The 20,400-nt window shown below is 49.1% G+C and overlaps 3 protein-coding genes across 10 annotated transcripts in view; 1 reads left to right on the forward strand and 2 right to left on the reverse strand.

Moving 5' to 3' along the window:
* Positions 1–10,080, reverse strand: part of SETX (senataxin) — a 52,747-nt gene extending 42,667 nt beyond the window's left edge. Inside the window, exons 1-2 of one of the 5 annotated variants that reach the window (XM_053281664.1) lie at positions 10,014–10,057; positions 9,676–9,817 (exon numbers count right to left, since the gene is read on the reverse strand). In XM_053281664.1, the coding sequence (XP_053137639.1) occupies positions 9,676–9,806 (131 nt within the window). In that variant the 5' untranslated portion in view covers positions 9,807–9,817; positions 10,014–10,057. Of the gene's footprint in view, positions 1–3,281; positions 3,305–9,675 lie in introns of those variants that run through there. The other 4 variants (XM_053281665.1, XM_053281663.1, XM_053281666.1 and 1 more) reach the window with 4 other exon arrangements.
* On the forward strand, positions 6,936–20,397 carry FBXW2 (F-box and WD repeat domain containing 2). Of its 4 annotated transcripts, none has more exons than XM_053281693.1 (8): positions 6,936–7,059; positions 11,433–11,535; positions 12,242–12,751; positions 14,738–14,932; positions 15,933–16,066; positions 16,304–16,390; positions 17,435–17,604; positions 18,598–20,397. In XM_053281693.1, the coding sequence occupies exons 3-8, from the start codon at positions 12,262–12,264 to the stop codon at positions 18,884–18,886; spliced, it is 1,365 nt and encodes a 454-aa protein (XP_053137668.1). In that variant the 5' UTR covers positions 6,936–7,059; positions 11,433–11,535; positions 12,242–12,261; the 3' UTR covers positions 18,887–20,397. The 4 variants fall into 4 exon arrangements, with proteins under 4 accessions (XP_053137668.1, XP_053137671.1, XP_053137667.1 ...); XM_053281696.1 differs by lacking the exon at positions 6,936–7,059 and adding an exon at positions 9,677–9,786; XM_053281692.1 differs by lacking the exon at positions 6,936–7,059 and adding an exon at positions 9,978–10,179.
* LOC128338774 (beta-1,4-galactosyltransferase galt-1-like) overlaps positions 18,786–20,400 on the reverse strand; it is a 37,162-nt gene continuing 35,547 nt past the window's right edge. The window contains exon 5 of the transcript XR_008312694.1: positions 18,786–18,915. The gene's annotated coding sequence lies outside the window, so the exon portion shown is untranslated. The remainder of the gene's footprint in view (positions 18,916–20,400) is intronic.

Below are 20,400 nucleotides of genomic sequence, written 5' to 3' on the forward strand. Positions count from 1 at the left end.
CTGACAGTGCCGACCCACAAAACCAACGTCTGCCTTTCAGCACGAGCAATTCTAGGATGTGGGTGCACAACGCAGCACATCTCACTCTCCTCAAGCCTGACTCCGTGCCGACATGCCCACAGGCTCACCTCCTGGATTTCAATGGAACCTGTTTCCAGGAATTTAACATCATCGCCACTGAGCTATTCGGAAGCAATGCAACATCTGTCCTCAAACAGCCTTCAGGGTTTCGCCTTCTACGATGCCGACAGAGTTTGCAGTGCGGTTCAAGCCTCCCCTGGTTCCCGTTCAGAGATGTCTAGCTGCCGCCCTGGAGATGCAGAACGTCTCCCAGTGGGAGTCTCAGTTTCCCAGTGTTTGAAGGTAGACAGGAGAGCGGTGGCGGGGGGAGGACAGGGAACTGTTGACAATTTGGTACCGGTGGGGAAAGCACATCTGCTCCAGAAAAGGAAATCTCAACCGGATAAAAAGATACGCTCCCAAAACAGAGGGAACGATCTAGTTTTCAGAGGCATGGCATGTCTGGCACCCTGGCCAATAATTTACTTCCCTCCAAACTTTGACAAGCTCATGAGTGCTCAATCCCACCAGCCCACGGGTCCTTTCTTCTTAATAATGCATGGTACGGCCAGGTACCAAGCTTAACAAGACACAGACAGAAGGAATCCCTTCCTCCCCACATTCCACGACCTGTAACCTAAGATCCATTAGCAGGCCTGTCTACCAACATCCCAATTAAATGGTACCATGCGGTCTCTCTCTCTCTCTCTCTCTCTGGCTGGATCTGAAACAGAAGTCCTCTTTAAGGCGTTCCACATAAGGGAATGTATCACAGATTCCGAAGCACGGGCTTCCCACAGCAAAATGCTCTTTTTATTTATTTCTTGTGGTGCACTGGAAGATTTGATTTAAATCAAATCGATTTAAATCACTAGTCAGGAAGACTAGATTTAAATCATGGGTGGGTTTTTTTTTTTTTTTTTTTTTACATAAAGACTCATTCTTGCTGGTATAATCTTAATATTTACAACCAGATGAAGGTTTCATTTTTGGTCCTCTTCTAGATAGAAAAATTGCCCAAAATAATCTTACAGAAATCTCTGGAAGAGCATGACATTGTGAATGGATTAATAGAATTCACTTACCAAAAAATTTAAACATTGCATATATACAGCCTCATGCTACATAATTAAAAACTAATCCTTATTTCAAGATGAATACCTTTGGACTATAATGTATCTTAAATAGAAAACTATCTTAAGATAGATTTTTTTCCTCAAAAAGCATTTTATTTTAAAAATCCGATTCAAATCCAAAAAAATCTGATTTTTATTAATTTTTTTAAAAAAACCATTGATTTTTATCCACCCTGTCGTTCACGATCTCAGATACATTGCTTGAGAATCTGTTTAACCTTGTAGTATCCCAAGGAGATTAAGGAGAAAACCCTTATGTGCCAAGCGTATCCTGCAAAAGACTGCTCCAAGTGGATTGAAAGCTGTCAGTCAAGGTGAAACATCAAACCCAGATGAGAAGAACACTATTTTTAAGCAGAAATTAAGAAGACGGAGCCAGGCCCTCTCCGGACGTTGCAATGGGGTGGATGGATGAGACTAGTGTGGTCTCTCGGAGCACTCCACACAACAGTGTTCTCTCTAAAGAACATGCACGCGTACATACGTTTTTTATGTCCGCTCAGATTGATCCCACTCAGATTTAATTTTAGATCCCACTCAGATTGAGAAGGCCCCACTCTGAATGCACGTGGACACACACTGCCTTGAAACCGCCCAGAACAAAACTCATTCCGCACACGGATGAAAAAAAATTAGAGAGAACACTGGTCCATAAACACACACTCTCTCTCTCTCTCTGGGTGCTCAAGCTTTATTTGATTTGTTTATTTATTACATTTATAGCCCACTCTTCTTCCAAGGAGCCCAGAGCGGTATATATGGTTATGTTTATCCCCACAACAACCTTGTGAGGTAGGTTAGGCTGAGAGATGCATGACTGGCCCAGAGTCAGCCAGCGCGCTTCATGGCTGAAAGGGGATTTGAACCCGGCTCTCCCTGGTCCTAGACCAACGCTCTAACCACTACACCATCTTGGACTGCTCAAAGCGCTGGCTTGGACCAGAGGGTCTTGTGCTCTCAAACTGATTACTCTCATCTTGAGGGGGTCTCATCAGGAGGGGGATCACTTGAGGAAAGGGTTGAGCATCTTCAACATTCCTCGTCCTCAGAAAAAGGGAGTGAGATTACTTTTCTAGAGTGAGAATTCCTTATCTGTGTGGCAGAGAAAGAGTCTCTTGAGGCAGAGTCTATTGTTTGGGGAGATTCAGATAGGCTGGATTGCCTAGGGGTCGAGGACACTGTTGGCGTGAGGCTCACCCTTTGAGATCTGATCTAATCCTAAAGTGTTAACCCTCAGGGCTAACTCAATTAGTAGCAGGAAATCTTAGAAGTGGGAGACTGCACTACTGAGGATTAGCTTTACCTATGATTAACTCTAATTTCCTGGAGGGAGGTATTTTAGTACATGTATACTAAACCTGGGGAAAGTGGAAGGCAAGAGAGGAAGACGACGACCAGCAGCCAGGTGGATGGACTCGATCACGACAGCAAGGAATGCACCACGGAGAGACCTTGAAGGCCAAGTGGAAGACAGACCATCCTGGAGGGAATCTCTCTATGGCAGGGATTCTCAACGTTGGGTCCCCAGATGTTATTGGACTTCAGCTCCCATAATCCCCAACCAAAGGACTCTGGGGCTGGGGATTATGGGAGTTGAAGTCCAATAACATCTGGGGACCCAACATTGAGAATCCCTGCTCTATGGGGTCGCTAAGAGTCCACACCAACTTGACGGCACTGAATCAATCCCAGACAAATAAATAAGATATAATAAGATGAAATAAATGAGATGGATCCCTGTCCCCAAAGGGCTCACAATCTAACCTCTGGCATGCACTGAGGCTAGGGAGGGTTAGGGATGATGGCAACAAAACACCAGCACAGGGAGAGGAGACCGTTCGGATTTTCAAAAAGGAACCAAGAACTGCGAGGGGCATTCCCCAGTTTGGAAACAAGGCAGTAAGGGAGGAGATCTTCCTGTGGGAGAAGCGGAAAGTAGGAGGAGGAGTTGCATTCCTATCCTCCGAGTGAGTCAGAAAGAGAGAGATACAGGGAAGTTTCAAGGCTAGATAAATGAGCAGGATGTGGGAAGAGGAGAGAGGTACTTCACAAGAGGGGAAAACATCAGCTGAAGAAGGTCCTCACCAATGTTCTCTCTAAGGGGTGCGCATGTGCACACCTTCATACATTTTCTGATGTCTGCACAGTTAATTTTAGATCTCGCTCAGACTGAATCAGGAAGGCCCCCATCTGAATATATGTGCACGCGCACGGCCTTGATCCTGCTGCCCAGAACGAAACTCATCCTGCACACAGATGACAAAAATTAGAGAGAAAACAGGTCTCCAACCCCTTCCCTTTCAGGTATCTATCTGCACTTAACTTCTTATTCGGACTTTTCAGGCTTAGAGTCTTTTTTTTAAAAATGCTTCCTCCACCCCCCTGCATCTCATAGAAACATAGGAAGCTGCCATATACTGAGTCAAACCATGGGTCCATCTAGCTCAGTATGATCTACACAGACTGGCAGCGGCTTCTCCAAGGTTGCAGGCAGCAGAAATCTCTCTCAGCCCTATCTTGGAGATGCTGCCACGGAGGGAACTTGGAACCTTCTGCACACAAGCATGCAGGTGTTCTTCCCAGAGCAGTCCCAGAATATCTTACGGTGCTCACACATGCAGTCTCCCATTCATATGTAACCAGGAACATAGGAAGCTGCCTTCTACTGAGTCAGACCGTTGGTCCATCTAGCTCAGTATTGTCTTCACAGACTGGCAGCGGCTTCTCCAAGGTTGCAGGCAGGAATCTCTCTCATCTTGGAGATGCTGCCAGGGAGGGAATTCGGCTTCTGTGTATAGAAACCTTGCCTTTTTCTTAAACAGAATGTTTTTTCTAAGCTAGAACAACTCAGCCGGGCTTCAAGGGCTCCTAGAAATGTAACTACGGTGATTGCACTATGTGGGCAAACTGGGCCCTCCGGCTGCTGTTGAACTACAACTCCCATCATCCCCAGACACAATTTAATGATGGGGGTTGTAGTTGGAGGGCCAGGTTTGCCCATCCCGGACTAGGCTATTCAGAGGTAGATTTATTTCATGAAACCTTTCTGTGTCCCAGGCAGGCCCGTTTCTCTCAAGTGTGCCTTATTATCTGACTTCTAACTTTGAGAATTAGCTTTGGCTCCTAGATTCAAAGAAAATTTGTCAAGAATACGAAGTATAGCACAGAAGGAAGTATGGGGAAAGAACATGCCCAGGAGTAGGGTGCGGCTGGCATAAATATTTAAACGTTCACTGTTTCAGGGATACTGCTATTGTTTCAAATCCTACTGTGTATTGTGTCCAGTCCTTCCATAAACCATTCCCCACCAATTAAAGCCATGAATTAGTGGTTTGTGAGTCCGTGTGCATTTCTGAACAAGCACCTAACCACAGGTATTTGCCCACTGGGGCAATTAAAGGCTCTGGTTTTTCAAAAGCGATGAGTATCTCTTGTTTTTAAAACAGTCGTCACGATCAAGTTTATCATGGACAATCAGCCCACTGAGAAACCAACTCATCAAGTTGACAAAATACAATAAAAACAGTCATATAGAATGAGTTATTATTATTACTGTAAGTCAGCTCTCAGACCAGAATGAGAAATGAGAATTTCCCAGGCCATAAGGTTTCTGATCCGATTGGGCATGTTTCTATACTTATTAAAAAAAAAAACATTCCTTGGCTTTGTGGGAAATATAAATAAAGAAGGGAGAAATAAAACAAGGACGTTTCAGTGGGCCGCTGGAAGGCTGCATTCGTCCAGTGCAGTTGTTTTAAAAACAAGTACCCTGCCTTCCTTGAGGAGGCCCTAACACAGCTTACAAGACAAAATTTAAAACACTCATAAACACAATAGAGAATTACAAGGTACAAAGCAGAAAGAAACCAGACAAAGGAGAGAAGTTAAACACAAAATGCCAGCTGGTTAAAAAAAAACAACCCCAAAAGAGAGTGGAACAGAAAGGGTTTAGTGCGCATCTAAAAGCCAGTTGGGTTTTCACTGACAGGGAGTTCCATAATCGAATTCCGATGCCTCCAGTTTCCAAGTAGGGATGTGCACGAAATTCAAACAAATCGATTCGAATCAATTCAACACCACTGAACAGAGGGGAGATTCATTCTAATCTATTTGAATTTGCCCAAAGTCGAAGAGAATTCGAGCAAATTTACTCAAATTTGATTTGACTTCGTGCAAATTCGAAGAAACCGCCACTCTGTTCAATGATTTCAGAGGGAATCAATTCAAATTGATTCATGCAAATTTCAGGTTTCCAAGCCTGCAGGGCTCTCCTTTAATCAGATGAGTTCTCAGCAGTGAAGCAATCACTTCTGTCTCCGTTATCCTCCCCAGGGCTGCCCAAACAATGCAACAACTTCCGGAAGGCTTTCACCACCGAAGACAATTTACCCCATTGTTACCGTCAGCCACATCAAAGCTTCTCTCTCCGCACACTTAAAGCAGCTATTAAAGTAACATTCTTCATTGAAGGCATTCCCCAGTCTTTATTAAGTTAACCAGGGGTTCTCAAAGCTGGGTCCCCTGATGAAGTGGGACTACAGCTCTTATCACCCTCTGCCACAATGACAACTGCAGCAGGGGTTGTAGTCCCACATAATCTAAGTGTGAAAGCCCCTGTTTAATCATCAATAATGATTAAATCATCAATAATGATTTTTTTGCGGGGAGGGTGGTTTACTGAACATCCAGCCTGAAGAGAGGCTCTGAAGACCCAAAACCTCGCCCACGACTTTGCTTCAGAGGACCGCAAGACGAGGCATTACCCAACCAGTGTTCCCTCTAACAGGGAACCCCAGATGTTGTTGACTACAACTCCCAGAATCCCCAGCCAACAGCCATTGCTGCTGGGGGTGCTGGGAGTTGTAGTCAACAACACCTAAGGATCCTTGCATGTTCCTCCACTCAGTTTGTGTTTTTTTTGGGGGGGAGGGGGTAGTATGTGGGAGAATTGTCCCTTTTGCTAAGCAGGGTCCACCCTGGTTTGCATTTGAATGGGAGACTACATGTGAGCACTGGAAGATATTCCCCTTAGGGGATGGGGCTGCTCCAGGCAGAGCACCTGCATGCATTCAGCACCACTAGCTTTTCTCCTTGTTACCCTACTTCTAATCAGAGAATCATAAAGTCAAAAGGCCCAGAGAGGCAGCCTAAGAACTTGTGAAGTTGCTACAAAGACAACACAAGATTGTGTGGTTCAAATGACTGAGGAACTTGAGCATGAGAGCTTGCTGATGCTACCTGGCAATGGCGGGGGTGGGGGGGAGATTGCCAACCCCAGGAAATCCAGAAGGGCGCTTGATGCCCCTCTGCCCCCCCCACGGAGTTTACACCCCTGCACGTGTAGAATTATGCTAGCCTTGTAGTAGTAGTGATGCATAAAATACTCGGCTGAACTAATGATCTAGAGATAAGGAACAATATACTAATTTGCAACAACTCATTTCTGTAACCCCATGAGCTATGTAATCTTGACAAATTGAGAAACTTAGGTAGTACTTGCAGACCACATGTACGGAAGAATGCATGAGTGAGCAACATCAAGTGTGCCCCAACCCCACTCCCTTTCAAACACGAACAATATTGGGAAAGATGCCAAAGGCCTGAAGAATCAGTGAGAACCGGGGAGAAATGCCGAAGACACTGTAAAGGAGAAAGAACTGGGGAAAGAACAAAAAGATAAGATGAGTACATCTTGTGACCACGGAAATGAGAGTGGACTACAGATGTACCAGCCGAAGTGGAAATATCCCTTTATAAGTCAGGCAGGAAACCAGAAGATCCCTGAGAAGCATCACCATCCAGAGTGAGGCCTCCTGCTTCTCCCAACACCCCTTTAAAGACTGATCACCTTTAAGTGGGGCTGGTGAGTATGAGTGTGTGTGTGTATGTGAATTAGGAGCTAGCTTGCTGTTTAATCAAATATAATAAAGACACATATTCATTGATTCACTAAAACCAGCTGGTGTCTGTGTCCGTATCCCTGGGGCTGCATTGCTGTTGGGCTGTGCAGAGCTAGAGGAATTGGAGTCAATAAAGTCCCACACACGCACCCCACCAGGGACCTGCACGAGGACCTACAAAATCAGTTTCCAGCCCATGCTGGAGGAGATAAACAAAGGAAATCACACCTGCCTGTGGGATGGTTCACACCCTCCTCTGTGCCGGTCTGCAGCCCTTCTCTCAAAAGAAATAAAGAAAAAACAGTCCTGATAAGAAGGATGGGAGGGGTGTATAAGCCTGCAGGGAGTGTATATCTTATCCTCTGATTAATCTAAGGAATTCCCTGCCATGGGATGTGGTGATGGCCACCAGCTTGGCTGGCTTTAAAAGGCAAATTCATGAAGAAGAGGCCTATCAATGGCTACTAGTCTGGTGGCTATAACCCACTTCCAGCCTCAGAGGCAAGATGCCTCTAAACGCCAGTTGCAGGGGAGCAACAGCAGGAGAGAGGGCATGCCCTCAGCTCTTGCCTGTGGCTTCCAGCGGGATCTGGTGGGCCACTGTGTGAAACAGGATGCTGGATTAGATGGGCCTTGGGCCTGATCCAGCAGGGCTGTTCTCACGTTCTCCGGCCCAGTCAAGGGAACCCTGTGGTCCGAGGCTGTAACTAGACCAAGGATTGTTCCGGCCAGTAAAAAAAAAATGAAAAAGAGGGATTCTTGTCTCTGCTAATACCTCTCTGATTGCTATTAACACAAAGAACCAGAAAAACAGAGCAGAGTCATGGACATTCAGTCAAGGCACATAATTGAATAGAAGTATTCAGTTTCAGAGTAAAGGAGAAAGTGAGCAAAGTGGATGGAAACAAACACACAAGTCAAGCCGCAGAAAAAAAAAGCTCTCTTCCCCACCCACCGGGCTTGCTAAAACGATTTCCAAGCTGACATCTTTCACACCACAGCAGTATCGTTTCCCTTCTACCTCGAGGGTCCTGTTCTCAGGCTTCGGTTAAGCTGTTTTGCTCTCACTTTCCCGCTTCCCAATTGAAAACAAAGAAGCTAATGAGCGCCTTGTTTGGCCTGGGAGCAAAGGCCATGCACAACCCACAGGTGCCGTCCTCAACAAAAACAAGGCTGTGCATACGAAAACAGCGCCAAATGGTCTTTCGCGAGTTGTAATGGCTCCGCTCAGGCCCCTTTGCCAACTTAACTGCACCACCTACTGAAAACCGAGTGCCAGCCATAACATGATTTGCGGCCCCATCCCCTAAGAGGAATCTCTTCCCACGCTCACACGTAGTCATCCATCCAAATGCAAACCAGAGCGAGCCCTGCTTAGCAAAGGGGGGAATCTATGCGCCCTGCCACAAGACCAGCTCTCCTTTGCTCACTACATTGCAGTAAACCTGTCCTCTACTCCCTCAATCCCCAGCCGCCCTCACGGGAACAATATATAATTGTGGACCGCATTGCAAGTTATGGTAAGCCACTCTCTGCCCCACAGGTGTGTGGGGGCGGGGGATACGACCGGATCCTAGTAAGCTGTTCTTCTTATGATGGGCATGGTGGGGAAGGTGAGAAGGAAAGAGACAAATTTCCCAGGTGAGGGATGGCCAGACGGAGGCTCTGTTTGCAATGCAACATTATCTGGGGAGCCATGCTTGAGAACCCATAAGCCCTGCGGGATCAGGCCCAAGGAGGCCCATCTAGTCCAGCATCCTGTTTCCCACAGTGGCCCACCAGATGCCTCCGAGAAGACCACAGGCAAGAGGTCTGTGCATGCCCTCTCTCCTGCTGCTGTTGCTCCCCTGCAACTGGGATTGAGAGGCATCTTGCCTCTGAGGCTGGAGGTGGCCTAGAGCCATCAAGACTAGTAGCCATGGATGGACCTGTGCTCCAAGAATTGATCTAAACCCCTCTTAGAGCCATCCAAGGCTGTTGGCTGTTACCACATCTTGTGGCAGAGAATTCCACAGCTTGATGATACGTTGTACAAAAAAGTACTTCCTTCGTCTCCACTGTAAGGTCACGGCAAACTGTTCTCCCAGGCCCTGCCCTATGGAAGCAACACTGGACTACACTGCAGGACTGTTGTACCCTACTCTCTCCGTCCCAGGCTCCCTCATAAGGGCCACAAGATAAACGCAGTCCCCTTAAGTTGGGGTAAGCCACTTTCCGCCCACTGAGGGCAGGGCTGCCCAACTTCGGCCTGCCAGCCATTTGTGGACCACAGCACCCATCATCCCCAGCCACAGGGGCCAACTGTCAGGGGTGATGGGAGCGGGAGTTCAACAGTCACAGGAGGAGCAAGGATGTGCAGCCCTGAGCAAGGGCTCCCCTTACTTGCTCCTGCACTCTGAAAGGCTCTGCAGCAGCTGGACTGCAACTCCCGTCAGCCCCCGCGCAGGGACACGGCGGCGGGGGGCGACGGGAGTTGCAGTCCAGCTGCAGCCCGAGAGCCTCCGCGTCCCAGGCCAGGCCGGGCCGGGGGGAAGAGGGGGGCTGGGGGAGCGGGGGCAGGAAGAGCGCTCGCCCCTCACCTGCTGTCCTGGGCGGCCTCCCGGGCCAGGCCGCCGCCATGGGCCCGCCCTCCCGCCGGCTCCAGCGTGGCGACGTGATCCTCACCGTCCTCCGCCTCCCGCTCGGCTCCGGTGTGGCATCTGGATTGCATCGCTTTGATATCTTAATCAGAAAGGAAACTCGGACAGGGGTTTGGGGCAGAACACGCAAAGGAGCTTCATTGAACCATCCTGAGCATGCTCCAATGCTGCTGGGCATGCTTAGTGTACCACTGGTGGACGGACAGGGCGAGGGGATGCGGCCCCCCTCCGGGGAACGCTGAGAAGCAATGGCAGGAGTCGCGCCCTCGCGGTCTCACCTGATTAGAAACGGGGCGGTCTCTTTTTGGACCGGCGCACTTCCGGTTGCGGGCGGAAACGGGGCGGGAGGGAGGCCAGGCAGGAAGGCGGCGCGCGGTGGTGACGTCAGGTGCTCGCGCCGGAAGTGCCTGGGGTAGAGCCTTGGCTGGGACCCGGCGGCGGCAGGTGGGGTCCCCCGAAAGAGAAAGTGGAGGGAGGGGCGCAAGGAGGAGAAGCAGGGAGGGCGGAGGGGGCCTGCTGTCAGTGGGTTGCCATGGAGACAGCCCATGGCAAGGGGGCGTGGCCTTCAGTGTGGTGGGGGGGATGATCAGAGGCCTGGGAGGGAGTGGCTGGGAGGGGGGGGTGATCTGCACGACAGACCCCCTTTCAGGCCATGTGGGGCGGAGGGGGGGTGAGGGTCTGAGCAATGGGAACAAGGCAAAGGGGGAAGGGGAGGTCTTGGGGGAGGCTGGAGGCCAGGGGTGCAAAGTGGAGGGCCCCTGGCGGCCCCCAGCAGATGCCCGGCGACTCACCCATCGCCCGTCCCCGAAAGCACACCAGATCCAACTAAGCAACTAACTTAACGCGCCAGTCAGGAGGGGACCCTGTTGCTCCAGGCCAATGCAGTTGCTGCCTGCTTCCCTCTTACATCTGAAGCGGCCGCTCTTCCCCCAGGGTCCTCCTCCTACTCATGACATGTCCACATCCCTCTTTTAAAGTACCTCTCTTTCCCTCATCCGTGCTGCCATTATTTTCCTCTTTGTTGTTTTTCTGCCTTCAGGTGTGTCGCTCTAGCTGTATGGTCTTAGCTGTCACTTCTTTTGCCTTGTTTTTGGAAAAGAGGGAGTTCGGGTCTTAGGACACACACTCAACCCCAAGCCATCTCTCTCCCTTGAAAGCTGGCACAGCTGTGGGGAAGAGATCAGGAAAGCTAAAGAGAGTTGCTAAGCAGGGGGTACAAAGTACAATGGCCTAATATCAGAAGCAAATCCTCCCACAGAGGGGATGTATTTAAATCAAGACAGTTTATGTCATCAAGAAAACAAAGGTCAGTTTAGGTAAGGATGCATAAGGACCCTACATATAACAACCCACAAAAGCTAATGCATTAAAATATTAGTCTGAAATACTAACCCAGCATATCACATTCCACCACCACCCATGACAAAATCCTAAATAGTTATGGCATTAAAACTGAACGCTTAGGATGGTGAATCAACAGGTGGAAATGGAAAATCAAATTGATTTTGCACAGGCAAATGGAAAATCAAACTGATTTTGTGGGGGTGCAGGGTAGCAGTGGGTATAAGCTGTGAGGCCAGAGTGGATTTGGAATCATCAAGGAGCATACTGCAGAGATCAAGTAGGAGAGGGCTGCTTCAATCACAGATTCCCAGATCCAGCAAGAGTCACTGATGTTGTTCGTGTCATCCCAACAGGAGAAATGGCCGTAGAGGAATCCCAACCCCTGGCAGGCTCTAGAGAGCGAGGAGATTGGCAGCTACCTGCTGAACAACATTCTGACACAGACAACTACCTAAGGTAAGCGTGCTCCCTTTCTTCCTCTAGCGGTGATACAGGGAGAAAAGCCCCTGCAGGGAACGAAGTTGTAAAATCAGTCAGCTCCAATACATCGTCTTCCATCACTCTGCTGTCCCCTTCCCTTGATAAATCTCGATATAGCAACCGCCAGCTATGTGGAATCCTGCACATAAGCGAGTCAGACCCCACACTTTGAAAGCTCAGTTTGAGTGCAAAGTTAAATCCCAGGAAGTTTCTCTATATAGATGTTGTGATATTTGACGTTTTCTCAGTAAACGCGAGGAGTAGAAGCTTGCGTTTCTAATTTGAGATTCTCAAGGTTCCAAAGGAGCCACTGTATTTTTACACTGGACAATTAAAACCTCCTGTTTCTGGCTTGTTGCAGTCTTGCAGCTTTATAGACTCCTGATCTCATTCAAATTATACATACCATATTTACCTGAGTAGAAGATGACTCTGAATTTAAGGCCACCCCTTACAGGTTATACCTGCATTGACCCAAAAGAGGATTCTAAATTCAAGATGCTCACCCCAATTTCTAACATCAAAGAACTTGGGGAAAACACCTAGTCTTGGATTCAGGTAAATTACAGTTAGATGGTTTTAAATATTGAATTTCGCAGGCTATAGTAGCATTGTGGGTTTTAAGTGGCATTTGTAATTGATTTTGGAGCAAAACTAAATGCCGTATTTTGATGTACCACAGGTAAATGTTTCCATAACCTTATGGAGAGGAAGGACTTTGAAGCATGGCTTGATCATCTTTCTGTGTCGTTCCTCTCTCTGACGGACTTGCAGAAGAATGACGCACTGGACCACCTGATTGGCTTGAGTGGGGCCGTCCAGCTCAGGTATCTTTCCAACAACCTAGAGACCCTCCTCAAACGGGACTTCTTCAAACTCCTCCCGCTGGAACTCAGTTTCTATTTGTTGAAATGGCTCGACCCTCAGACCTTACTCACGTGTTGCCTCGTCTCTAAGCAGTGGAACAAGGTCATAAGTGCCTGCACGGAAGTATGGCAGACGGCCTGTAAAAACCTGGGCTGGCAGATCGACGACTCTGTCCAGAATGCTTTGCATTGGAAGAAGGTCTACCTGAAGGCCATCTTAAGGATGAAGCAGCTGAAGGACCACGAAGCCTTTGAGACTTCCTCGCTGATTGGACACAGTGCCAGGGTGTATGCACTTTACTATAAGGACGGGCTGCTTTGTACAGGTAGGAAGGCCCAAACGGCCGTGCCCAGTGAGAAGGGGCTCGGATGTGTGAGAGGTTAGCCAGGAAGTCACTGGTTCGAACCTCACCTCAATCACAAATGAAGCTGCCTGCTACTGAGACAGACCATTGCTCTATGCATGTTGGCTCTTTAGGGTTTCAGGCCAAGGGTTTTTCTCAGCCTTTCCCAGGCTGAAGCTTCTGCTCACACAGTGGTACATGCTCTGCCATCGAGCTGTGGCTCATTGCCATGATCTGTGCACCTACAGAGCGAGGCCATTGGTCTGTCTAGCTCAGTATTGTCCAGGTGGCTCTCCCAGGTTGCAGTCAGGAATCTCTCCCAGCCTTACCTGGAGCTGCTGCCAGGGAGTGAACCTGGGACCTTCTGCATGCAAAACAGATCATCTCCCGTATTCACTTATTCTAGGAAATGGGAAGCTGCTTTCTACTGAGTCCGACCCTTGGTCCATCTAGCTCAGTATTGTCTGCACTGACTGGCAGCAGCTCTCCAAGGTTTCAGGCAGGCCTCTTTCCCAGCCTTACCTGGAGATCCTGCCAGGGAGTAAAGCTGGGGCCATCTGCATACAAGCATGCAGATGCTCTTCCACGGATCTACAGCCCCATCTGCTGAGGAGAATATCTTACAGCGCTGACAAGCAATCACCCCTCCCAATGCAAACCAAGGTGGACCTTGCTTAGCAACAGGGACCATTCATGCTCACTACCACAAGACCACCTTAAATGATTTTAAACCACAGGAAACTAAAAGGCCCTGGGGGCGGGGTTACAGATAAAAATGATTTGGTTATGCAGAAGGCGGTGGCCTAAGAAGCCCATTTCTGACCAGCAGAGCAAGAGCTGGATTTGCAGATCAAAGTCTGAGGAGATGAACTGAACCAGAGAGTCACTCTGGATTTTCCTTCATTTTCGCAGAACACCTCATATGTGCCCATACACTCAGTCTCCATCTCCTTCCCCAGTGTGGATGGTGAGGGATCTTTGCATGTGAACGCATGTAGCAAGAAGATACACAAACAAAACCCAAATCCAAGTGATGCTGATGGAATCAAGTATTCTTAAGTGCTGCACTTCACAGCGCATCCTTAATCTATGGAATTCTCTGCCAGGGGAAGTGGCGATCGACACCAGCCTGGATGGCTTTAAAAGGGTCTTAGACAAATTCATGGAGGACAGGGCTATCGATGGCTGCTAGTCTGGTGGCTGTAGGCCACCTCCAGCCTCAGAGGCAGGATGCCTCTCAATACCAGTTGCAAGGGAGCCACAGCAGGAGAGAGGGCATGCCTTCATCTCCTGCTTATGGGCTTCCCACAGGCATCTGGTGGGCCACTGTGGGAAACAGGATGCTGGACTAGATGGGCCTCCTTGGGCCTGATCCACCAGGTCTCTACTTATGGAGAGGAGAGCTGGTCTTGTGGTAGTAAGCATGACTTGTCCCCTTTGCTAAGCAGGGTCTGCCCTGGTTGCGTATGAATGAGAGACTAGAAGTATGAGCACTGTAAGATATTCTGCTTGGGATGGAGCCGTTCTGGGAAGAGCAGAAGGTTCCCAGTTCCCTCCCTGGTAGCATCTCCAAGATAGGGCTGAGAGAGACTCCTGCCTGCAACCTTGGAGAAGCCGCTGCCAGTCTGTGAAGACAGTACTGAGCTAGATAGACCAAGGGTCTGACTCAGTATATGGCAGCGTCCTATGTTCTTAATCTGGGTCTCCCCCCAGTACTAGTCTGACATTCTACCCAACAACTCACACTGGAGAAGGGCTGTAGTTCAGTGGCTGAGCACTGACTTTGTGCACCGAAGGTCCCAGGTTCAGTCTCCAGGTAGGACCGAGGAGATCTGAGGAGCGATCTGTCAATCCTGAGCTAGAAGGACCGAAGGTCTGGCACGGGAGAAGGCAACTTCCTGTGTCCATAGGTTCCGACTCTCCATCTGCCAAAACACCCCTTTTCCTTCCGTGCCGTTCCCTTCGCAGGTTCGGACGACTTGTCTGCTAAGCTGTGGGACGTGAGCACAGGGCAGTGCATCTACGGGATCCAGACACACACCTGCGCGGCGGTGAAGTTTGATGAGCAGAAGCTTGTCACGGGCTCCTTCGACAACACGGTGGCCTGCTGGGAGTGGAGTTCAGGAGCCAAGACGCAGCATTTCAGAGGCCACACGGGAGCAGGTGAGCCTCCAGCAACAGCAGTCATCTTCTGGCCATGTGGGGCAGTATCGGCCGGCACACACCAGTATCAGCCTGCAGTATCGGCCTGCACACACCAGTATCGGCCTGCACACACACTGTTCCCTTTGTTGGTTTAGAGAATCCATAGCCCACCTTTCCTCTAAAGTATTAGACGAGGCGGCTTGCCAAAATTTCAGAGCGGTAACACAGATTGCAGTAAACGTACCTAACAAAACTTATAGGAAACCGGATCTCCAAATGGGTAACGTCGTTGAGGGCAAGAGTAAGATGACGCTGCCTTGAACTGTGTTTAATTAATTTAATTGATGTATGGAATTCTCTGCCACGGGATGCCGTGATGGCCACTAGCTTGGATGGCTTTTAAGGGGGCTTAGACAAGTTCACCGAGGACAGGTCTGTTGGTGGCTACTAGACTTGATGGCTCCAGCCTCAGAGGCATGATGCTGCTAAATACCAGTTGCAGGGGAGCAACAGCAGGAGAGAGAGGGCATGCCTTCATATCTTGCCTGCGGGCTTCCCAGCGGCATCTGGTGGGCCACTGTGTGAAACAGGATGCTGGACTCAGTGGGCCTTCTTGGGCCTGATCCAGCAAGGCTGCTCTTATGTGTTAAACTCAAGAGGAGAAGGGCTAAAGAGACCCTTGTCTTGTTTAAAAAGAAAACGACTGGCAAGCATAATAAAGGTTTGGCAATCCTTGGGATGAGGGACTATGCCTGGAGTCCGAGAAGAAACCCCTCGAGGGCATATCCAGCCACCTAGTCTACAAGTTGCCTGTTTCTACAACAGCATTTAAAAGCTGGTGCGCGTAACCCTCCCCAGGACGCGATCCTTGAGCTCTTCCCCTTAGAAATTCATTTTTGAGCCATTTTTGGAAGGGCAGTATATCAACTATATAAATAAATAAATAAATTCACTCACCAATCATGGCTGTCTTTCATCTTCAGATAACCGTTTTTTCCCTCCCTGTATGTGTCCGTAGTCTTTAGTGTGGATTACAATGATGAGCTGGACATCCTGGTCAGTGGCTCAGCGGATTTCACTGTGAAAGTCTGGGCTTTGTCGACAGGAGTGTGTCTTAATACACTGACCGGACACACCGAGTGGGTCACAAAGGTACGGCACGGTTGGCTGCTCCCCACCCCCCACCCCTTTCCTCCTCCAGTTAAATTTGGCATCCTGGGAAATTTTGGCTTGAGTGGCAAATATATGCATGCTGTTTCTCCAACATAGGGAGAAAGCCATTGCGGGAGCCGTTTTCCGTATCCTGCTATCTTAAATGAAACCCCACCCCCCCACCCCTGGAGGTTTCTCCTTCCGGAGATGCAAATGCCCCTGTCTTTTCAATTGCAGGTGGTCTTGCAGAAATGCGAAGTCAAATCCCTCATGCACAGTCCCGGAGATTACATCCTTTTAAGTGCAGATAAGTACGAGATCAAGGTAGGTCTCATGGAGGGGAGAACTGCAGACGCGGGGCAGCTGGGGAATATCTAGTCCAGGGGTTCCCAATCTGTGGTGCTCCAGATGTTGCTGAACTACAACTCCCATCATCCCCAGCCTGCATGCCTAACAAGCACTGCTAGCTAGGTCTCTCTTTCTCCATGAATTTGTCAGATCTCCTTTGTCATGGGCGTCATTGCTTCTTGCTGCTTTTAGAAAGAGAATAGCCACATCTTGGATGTTTTAATTTCTTTTTAAGGTATATACACTTTAAAAAAGAATACATAGTTTTCTCTCTGAGAACTGCTGTTGAACTGAGAAGTGAATTATGAATCCTCTGGAACTCCCTGCCCCTTGATCCTTGGCTTACCTCCTCCCTGTCGGATTTTAAACAAAAGTTGAAGCCTTTCTATTCCGGATGGCCTTACCTCAACTCTGTACAGTTCTTTGTGTCTGCCTTGCTTTAATGATCGCCTTATCCCATCGGAACATAGGAAGCTGCCATATACTGAGTCAGACCATTGATCCGTCTATCTCAGGTCTGTGTCTACACAGACTGGCAGTGTTCTCTAAGATTTGAGGCAGGAATCTCTCTCAGCCCTATCTTGGATTTGCTGCCAGGGAGGGAAGGAACTTGAAGCGTTCTGCTCTTCCCAGAAGGCTCCATTATCCCCTGAGGGGAATCTCTTGCAGTGCTCACACTTCTAGTCTCCCATTCATATGCAACCAGAGCAGACCCTGCTTAGCTAAGGGATCAAGTCATGCTTGCTACCACAAGACCAGCTCTCCACTACACTTCTATTATTTTAGAAGTTGTATTTTGCTGTGTATTTTAAACAATTTTGTTGTAAGCTGCCATGATGAATTCATTTATGAGGAATTCTTAGAGTTGGCTTCCTTCCTTTAAGAGAGAGCCAGCTCCGTCTCTGTGTGTTGGAAGGGATTTCAGGGTGCCAGGGACCCAAGGGCGTTTCTACTGAGCAGAGCGCAACCTTTCCCCACGTCCCCCCAAGTTCATCTCTCTGCTTTTTCTTTTTCTTCCAGATCTGGCCAATCGGAAGAGAGATCAACTGCAGGTGCTTGAAAACCCTGACCGTGTCGGAAGACCGCAGCATCTCCCTGCAGCCGCGGCTCCACTTTGACGGGAAATACATTGTGTGCAGTTCGGCCCTCGGGTTGTACCAGTGGGATTTCGCCAGCTATGATATTCTCAGGTAACAAATCCACGTTTACAGAGAATTTAGAGCTGGCACTCATGGCACTGCTTCTACTTTATACACTGCTTTCCCACAAAAGTTCTCAAAGCCGTTTGCACCGGAAAAATAAACAGGATGTTTGTGTCCCCAAAAGGACCCGCAGTCGGAAAAGAAACACGAGAGAGACACCAGCAACAGCCCCTGGTGGGATGCTGTGCTGTGGATGGATAGGGCCAATTGCTCTCCCCCTGCTAAATAAAAGAGACGGGGATGAGGCCATAGACTTTGTCTGCACACCAAGCAGATTCTGTGTCCCTATGTCCCATCACCAATAAAAGCTGCCTTCTGCCGAGTCAGACCCTTGGTCCATCTATCGCAGTATTGTCTACACTGACTGGCAGCAGCTCTCCAAGGTTTTAGGCTCAGGGATCTTTCCCAGCCCTACCTGGAGATGCTGGTAGAGATGGAACCCGGGACCTTCTGCATGCAAGGCAGATGCTCTGCCACTGAGATGCAGCCCCTGCCCCGTTTAGTTCAGCATCCACCTTCTCCTTCCCTCCCTCAGCGTATCAGCTCTGGTGTCTGCCATACCTTTCTCTAGAATCTGAGCAGCTCAGCCAACGGCAGGTGGAAACTTCCGTGGCATAATCCAGTGGCAGCCAGAGATCCTTCTTTCCCCATAGACCTAATATCGCGTTACTTGCGGTTCCATTACTTGCGGGAGTCGTCGAGAAACGGAACCCCTGCGAGTAACAAGGTTCTTTTAACGTCACCATTACTTTTAATTTCAGTCTTTAAAACTTGTCATTTTTAATTTAGCTTGATCTTTTAACTTTTTTAACCTTAAGTTTTTTGTCCTATATTGTATCTCTTTTATTAATGTCACGAACCACCCTGAGTGGTAGTGCACTGAAGGAGTGGAGTATAATAAATATTTTTAATAATAATACTAATCCCCCCCCCCCCACCGCCATCTCTTTCCCCTCTCTCCCTCCCTCTTCCTCCTCACAGGGTTATCAAACCGCCCGAGTTCGCAAACTTGTCCTTGCTGGGTTTCGGTGACATCTTTGCCCTCCTGTTTGATAACCACTACCTGTACATCATGGATTTGAGGACAGAGAAACTGATCAGCCGCTGGCCGCTGCCGGAGTACAGGAAGTCGAAACGTGGCTCCAGCTTCCTGGCGGGAGAGACGTCCTGGCTGGACGGCTTGGATGGCCGGAACGACGCGGGCCTGGTCTTCGCCACCAGCATGCCCGACCACAGTATTCACCTGGTTTTGTGGAAGGAGCACGGCTGAAGTTGTGCGGCAGGCGACGCGGCGCTTTTCTAGACAAAAAACCAACCAACAGAGAGATTTTGAGACTGCCAGCACCGAGTCAGGCGGCGAAGACCTTCTGCATGAGCGAACCAAAACGGCACATCTTACAGATAACATCATGCAATGCACAATCAGTTCCCTTTTCATTTTCTAGGGCATTCGGGAGGAAAGGAGGAGGAGTAACAAGCCAGGGGCCGGTGGGGAGGGCTGTTTTGAGATTCCCGCCCCCTTTCCTTTTAAACACAATGCATCACAGCATGCTCACCGCCTCTGCCACGGACTCATCCGCGTGTGCTGGTGTTCAAGCCAAGACGTTTGAGCTTCTGTCTTGACTTGCGGTTTTGGGGTTTTCTTTGCCTTTCAAAGAAATGTGATTCCAAAGCAGAGATGTTGGGTCACCAGTATCTTCCTGCTACCCACCCCCACCTTCTGCTTGAAAGAAGAAAGCAGGGAAGCAGAGGTATTGGCCCAATTTGCTTTTTTAAAAACATCTTCACCAAGTGTACACAAACTGTGACAGATCAGATTATTATCAAGAGGGACCACACTGGTTAAATCAGTTTCTTTGGGGCTGTTCGGACATCACATTTCCCTCCCCTTTCCGCCACCACCTCATATGTACACCTACACGCACACGCACACACACACTTTCCACATTTCTTAGCACAGGGCAACTGGAAGCAGATCTCGGCCATCTGCACTTCCTCTCTGTCTTTTACCCGTCAAGCCTGTGACCCATTCTTAATTTCATAGAGTGCGGGGGGGCGGGGGCAGGGCTGAAAGGCTCCCTCGATGGAGTGTTGTGTCTCAAAAGGCAAATTCTTGGGTTGGGTTGGGTTGAGATGGTTGCCTTTGAATAGAACTGCTGTGTGAATAGAAGCCTCTCTCTCTGGTTACTGGTACAGTCTGGCCATAGAGGCCCCTGTTCCTGGGACTCCTCTTCCCAAGAAAAAGCCAGCATGGCTTTTACTCCTGAATCGGGGGGGGGGGGGAGAGTTCCTATAGGGATACCAAGTAAAAATAGCCTGGACAGGGGAGCGAGGAAGGAAGGCAACATCCTAGCAGTAGGTGCCTGTAGTGGCTGTCTTGAGTCGGTGACCTCTACAGACACTCGGAGGCTTCTGTTTCCCCCAGCAGCGGATTTAAAGGCTGCCGTCTTAGCCCACTCAAAACCAAAGCCCTCCATCCTCCGAGGACATTTCTTGATGCATTTCGAGAGCGAAGGGCAAAGCCGAGGTTGTGCCAAACCCCTGGCAAATTCTCCGTTTTAAACCCAGCTGAAGGAATGTGAGGTTTAAAAGAAACCGAGAGATGGCAGCGAAGCGTAGGGGGGCAGGGAAGGGGTGGGGTGGGGGGCCTCCTGTCTCTCCACATGCCCCACTGTGCTTCTCACAAGAGAGCTGGGTCCGAGGCAGCAATCTTCTTCTGGTGCGTGCTATCAAAGTTTACACGACAATATGAATAAAACCGTCTGCCTGGTTTAACCTTCATGC

Source organism: Hemicordylus capensis, chromosome 17, assembly GCF_027244095.1.
Source record: "Hemicordylus capensis ecotype Gifberg chromosome 17, rHemCap1.1.pri, whole genome shotgun sequence".
Classification (NCBI taxonomy): domain Eukaryota; kingdom Metazoa; phylum Chordata; class Lepidosauria; order Squamata; family Cordylidae; genus Hemicordylus; species Hemicordylus capensis.